This window comes from Petaurus breviceps, unplaced genomic scaffold (assembly GCF_028583685.1).
Source record: "Petaurus breviceps papuanus isolate PSGF00001 unplaced genomic scaffold, PetGlider_PUasm1.0 555, whole genome shotgun sequence".
Taxonomy (NCBI): Eukaryota; Metazoa; Chordata; class Mammalia; order Diprotodontia; family Petauridae; genus Petaurus; species Petaurus breviceps.
Window position 1 is genome coordinate 205,718 of NW_027186373.1, and position 6,233 is coordinate 211,950.

Sequence of the window (6,233 nt, forward strand, 5' to 3'; positions counted from 1 at the left end):
ATTGATTGCTGAATAAGTGACTGATTGAGCTAGTTTCATGTGCCCCATGAATGAAAGACTTTTGATTACTGGACTTTGAGATTATTGTTCTTTGTTCTAAATATTGTGACCACTTTGGTGAAAAACTATGTGGCCATTTTGATAATAAGCTCTTGTGGATAATATATTGTGATTTTCTGTGATAAGTTGTAATATGGTGAATGCTGTACCTTGATTTTCTGATAATGTTTTGCTTTGATTTGTTATGGAATAAACAGAGTGTTCACTATACTGTGCAATCAGAACCTTAAAAGTTGTTCACAGTAGCATTCTTCTGGAAAGCTTCTCGTGCATGGCATTACACCATGTCCCCCCATTGTTCAATAAACTCCAGTGTTTCCCTATAGCCTCCATGATTAAATACAAAAACTCTTTGTTCTTCAAGACCCTTCATAACCCAGGCCTCTCCTACCTTTCCATTTTTCTTATATCTCACTCCCCAACACATACCCTTCCACACAGTGACACTGGCCTCCCATGAACAACATCCCCCATTTCCAGGCTTTGGGCACTTTCTCTGGCTGTCCCCTAGGTCTTGAATGCTCTCCCTCCTCTTCTCTGCTCATTGACTTTCTCAGATTCCTCTGGAAGCTGGGGGAGGTTGGCAAGCCCCAACAAATACTCCATCTTCTTATGCCTTACATCAATTTTCACCCATATCAATTGGCCCCATATATGGTTTGATTACACATGTTTGTTTGCTCACCATCTCTATTAGATTATGAGATCCTTGAGAGTGGGGTTGCCTTGGCCTCTTCTGTGTCCTGAGTACACAGCACTGCCTGACCCCTACCAGGTATTTAATAAATACTTCTTGCCTTGTCTAGTTTATTCTCATGGAATTTAGTCAAGAAAGGCAGGAAAGAAATAGGAAGGTAGCAGGGATGGAAGTACCAAGTGAGAGTTTTCTGAGAATATGGGTGGCATAAGTAGGTTGTAGGCAGGAGGGAAACAGCCAGTAGACCAGGAGAGATGCAATGAACAGAGGAATGATAGAGGCAGTCTGCTTAAAGACATGGGATGGAATGGTATCTCTTGGGTTTGTAGAGGGGTTGGCTGTGGCAAAGAGAAGGGCCAGTTCATTAACAGCCACCTTCACAGGGTAGAAGAGATAGTGACAGAAAATACCTGGTCAATACAAGATAAGGACGAAAGAAATCGAGGGAGCTCTTGGGGAATGGCCACAATTCATTCAGCATAAAATGAGGCCAGCTTCTTGTTGAGAGGCAGAGTAGGGGAGAACCATGAGAAGTTTAACCAAGATGAAAAGGTTCTGAAGAGCCACCATAGAGAGTGGCATAGGGAGTGAATTAAGGACGTACAGTAGGATGGCCAAGCAACAGTGAGGGCCCAGGTGAGATTGTGTAACACAAATCTGTAGTGGACCCAGACAGAACAGTTCTAAGATTGTCTCTACCTTCATTCAGCAGCATGTGTGTAGTTATGAAGGCAACTGATAGGAGTGATCCAATGCTAAAACATGGCTAGATAAAATCAGCCAAATGATAAACAGGCCAGGAACTTAAGAAGACAAGTTAGTGCAGAGGCAAAGTGGTTCCCCAAGGGATTAAGATGAGGAAGAGTGGAAAGTGTGCTAATGCAGGGGTGATGGCGTGGGAGAACTGTCTGGTCCAGGATCTGGAGGGCATGGTGTAGGTAGAGTGAGGCTTGGTAAGGAAAGGTGGAGGGAAAGGAGAAATAGACTATAATCACAGAGGGAGATTTGAAGCCTTGAAAATGGAGGTGCTTATGAGCATTTTTGTGTATGGCTCAGATCAGATGGAGTGGTGTTCTTCAATTGTTCAGTCATGTCCAACTCTCCTTTACTCCATGGACTAGAAAACACTAGGCATTTCTATCTTCCACCCTCAAAAATTGTAAAGCTCACGTTCACTGCTTCCGTGACACTAATCCATCAAATCCTCTACATTCTCTTTGCTTTTTACCTTCAACCTTTCCCAACATCAAGGTCTTTTCCAATGAGTCCCATCTTCTCATTACATAGCCAAAGTATTTAAGCTTCATGTTCTGTATGTATCTTTCCAGAGAAATGTCTGAATTAGTGGTCTTAAGTATTGACTAATTTGATCTCTTTACTGTCCAAGACTTTCAAAAGTCTTCTCCAGCACAATTCAAAAGCATCAATTCTGTGGCCCTCAGCTTTCCTTATAGTCCAACTCGCACAGTCATACATTACCACCAGAAAATCCAAAGTTCTGACTACATGGGGCCAAAAGCTACCAAATGCTGCCCTTTGGGTTTGTAATCAGCTTTCTCCTGGCTCCAGAAAATCAAAATACAGACACATATATTTATATTTCCCTCCATATATACATGTGTATATGTACATATATATATATATGTATGTATGCATGTATGCTTTATACACACATATGGGGGAGAAAAATAATTAAGAAGATGTCAAAGAATAAATTATTTTTTATTTTTTTAAAATTAATCACTTTTTTCATATCGTTTTAAAATTCTTGTCTGTATATTTGAAAAAATTTTTATGACTGCTAAATTTCCAATTAAAAAAAAAGAAAAAATAGAGGTGAAAATCCCTGAGTACTAACTGTATAGTTACACACTAATTTTTACACATAAACCTTTCAGTGGTTTTGTTAAAGTTTCTCTAAATTAATCTTAGACATTAAACACCTTTAGTATTTCTACTGCAGCATACCTATTGCCATTACTCATCCACACCTCTACTGCCATCTGGGAGGAATTTGTACTAAAGGATGGTAGGTCAGAAAGGAGAGTGCAATCATTGTTTAACCTCTCAAGGCAACAAATGCTGGAACTGGTGGCAATTTCTGCCATCTTTAATCTCCAGCATTTACAGAATGAAAGCTCTTTATGAAAATTTTCCTACAGTATTAACTCTACCACTAATATCCAAAACCCAAATGTTTTACTATGCTCTTCCTTTGTCAAGTGTTTTGGTTAGAGTTTTTGTTGTTATTATTGTTTTTTTTTCAGAATGAATTCTTAGTAGTCTATCCACTTACCTCCTAATCTGACACCTGGAGGTTATCCTGGGTTCACAAGAGAATACAAACTCCAATACATGGTACACCAAGCTGGAAAGGATTTAAACACTGGTCTAGCCAAGGGCAGTTGGCCTGTCATCAAAGTACTAGTCCACCAAATTAAAAAATACACATTTGATTAAAATTTGATAAAAAACTACACGTAGGACAACGAATGTTTTACCCATGGCAACTTTTGAGGAAGTCTCTCCCCATTCATTATGTACAAAGGGTTTCTCTTCAACATGAATTATTTTCTATGAAAGTATCCCATCTCTAAGAATATTTTCCCATATTCATTATGAGAAAGGTTTCCTGCAGTATTTACTCTCTAATATTGAGTAAGGCATGAGGTGTCCCTAAAAGCTTTCCTAGGTAAGTACATTAAAAAGATTTCCCAACCATTTGTACAAGAAGGGGTATCCTCTGGATAAACACTTTCCCATCATCGTTATATCCAAGCAGTTTCTCACTAACATGAATTCTCTAATGATAATGTGTCTTGTGGTTGAAGATTTTTCCCATATTTATTTCATTCAGATGGTTTCTTTCCAAAAGGAATTCTCAGCTGATGAGTAAGTCTTCCTCTCCACAGCTGAAGGCCTTCCCAGATTCACTGGAACCAAAGGTTTTCTCGCTATGAATTCTCTGATGATGGCAAAGGTTAGTTCTGCACCTAAAGGCTTTCCCACATTCACTACATTCACAAGGTTTTTCTCCAGCATGAATTCTCTGATGATTAGTAAGACTTCCTCTCCCACTAAAGGACCTTCCACATGCATTACACTCAAAGAGCTTCTCTCCCCTATGAATTATTTGATGTTCAGCAAGTCCTGCCCTGTGACTAAAGGATTTCCCACATTTGTTACATTCAAAGGAGTTTTCTCCAGTATGAATTCTTTTGTGTGCATTAAGGCTTCCCCTCCAAGTGAAAGATTTCCCACATTGAATACATGCAAAAGGTTTCTCTCCTGTATGAATCCTTTGATGTTCTGTAAGTCTTGCCCTGAGACTAAAGGATTTCCCACATTCACTGCATTCAAAGGGATTTTCCCCAGTATGAATTCTCTTGTGTGCCTTAAGACTTCCCCTCCAGCTGAAGGCTTTCCCACATTCACTGCACTCAAAGGGTTTCTCTCCCATGTGAATTTTCTGATGAATGACAAAGTGACTCCTCCAGGTAAAGGATCTTCCACATTCATTGCACTCAAAGGGCTTCTCTCCAGTATGAATTTTTTGATGACTGGCAAGGTAACTCCTCCAGCTGAAGGATTTCCCACATTCATTACATGTAAAGGGTTTCTGTTCAGTATGGATCCTCTGATGCTCAATAAGGTTTCCTCTCTGCCTGAAGAATTTCCCACATTCATTACATCTAAAGGGCTTTTCACCAGTATGAATCCTCTGATGACAAAAAAGGGATTTCTTGTGCCTAAAAACTTTCCCACATTCACTGCATTCAAAGGGTTTCTCTCCAGCATGAATTCTCTGATGGATGGTAAGGCTTGTCTTCCAGGTAAAAGATTTCCCACATTCATTACACATGAAGGGTTTCTCTCCAGCATGAATTTTCTCATGTACACTAAGATGTATTCTCTGACTAAAGCATTTCCCACATTCATTACATTCAAAGGGTTTCTCTCCTATATGAATTTTCTGATGTTCACTAAGTCTTCCCCTCCGGCAGAAGGATTTCCCACACTGATTACATTCAAAGGGTTTCTCTCCTACATGAATTTTCTGATGTTCGCTAAGTCGTTCCTTCCTGCAAAAGGATTTCCCACACTGATTACATTCAAAGGGTTTCTCTCCAGTATGAATACTTTTATGTTGATTGAGGTGTCCTCTCTGGCTAAAGGTTTTCCCACATTCAGTACATTCATAGGGCTTCTGTCCAGTATGAATTCTCTCATGTACAGTAAGGTATCTCCTTTGGTTGAAAGCTTTTCCACATTCACTACAATTAAATAGCTTCTGCCCCGTATGAATCCTTTTACGTTCAGTAAGGTGTCCACTCTGGCTGAAGACATTCCCAAATTCCTCACCTTTATAGGACTTCTGTCCAGCATGACTCTTTGTATGTTCATTAAGCTCCCTTCTCTGGCTAACAGTTTTCTCATATGCATTACTTTCGTAAAACGTCTGTCCAGTATGAATTCTCTGATGTTCATGAAGGCATTTTCTCTGGCTGAAAGTCTTCCCACATTCGTTACATTCATATTTTTCACCTAGAACATTTATTTGATGGCTGGGAACAAGATTTGAATGGTAACTAAAAGGCTTCCTCAAGTTATCATTCTTGTAATTCTTCTGAAAGGATATTGTATTAGACCTAATTATGTCTGAAAATTGATTGAAATCTTTTGCAAATACATAATATTTATGGTGACTTTTCCCCAAAGGAACCTCCTTTGGCCAATCATAGACTGATGGCAAACTGAATGTATTACACTCATATATAGTCACCATATTCATTTTTTTCTTGTTATTGACTGATGGTTGTCTCAATTGTTCTCCTTGGGTAGCTTTCTTTCCCTCTAAAATGTTATTATGTTCCCAAACTTTTCCTATCCTCAAATCCCAGGAACTCTCTCCTAAAAGTCTTTCTCTGGATGATACTCTTGAATGAATTCTCTGCTTTGGAGTTGGATCCATGGTTTCACACCTAGTTTCTTGAGTGAGGGAATCTGAAAGAAACAAACAAAATAATTAAATGTTAATTGCTGATGATTCAAGGAGGAGAAAAAATTGGTTTTATCCCAAGTTCCATATTCTATCTCCTCAAACAAGGAAACTGATTGTTGAGGTTTAAGGTTTATATTAGGGGTGCTTGAGACCCCAAAATACCAATACATTGGGTCCTGCAAAATGAATTTGACTCAAGTCTTCTTTCAGTCAAAGAAAAGCAAAGTTTATCAGAGATTCATCATAATGGGTAGACTCTTAAGGAGCCTAAGTATCTGTAATAGGCCAGAATAATCTGACAAAGAGTGAGTCTGCCCTAGATAATTCTTGGCCACCTCATGCAGGTAAGAAGGAGCTTATATACAGAAAGCTTGTGGGAGGATTGAGGGGTGGTCTACAGGAGGATTGAGGGGTGGTCTACAGGAGGATTGAGGGATGGTCTACAGGAGGATTGAGGGGTGGTCTACAGGAGGA

General features: G+C 39.3%; 1 protein-coding gene across 1 annotated transcript in view; it reads right to left on the reverse strand.

Annotated features, from left to right (window-relative positions):
• Positions 1–2,460: 2,460 nt before the first annotated feature.
• Positions 2,461–6,233, reverse strand: part of LOC138172928 (zinc finger protein 665-like) — a 21,695-nt gene continuing 17,922 nt past the window's right edge. The window contains exon 4 of the mRNA XM_069102782.1: positions 2,461–5,761. Within this exon, the coding sequence (XP_068958883.1) occupies positions 3,639–5,761 (2,123 nt within the window). The 3' untranslated portion in view covers positions 2,461–3,638. The remainder of the gene's footprint in view (positions 5,762–6,233) is intronic.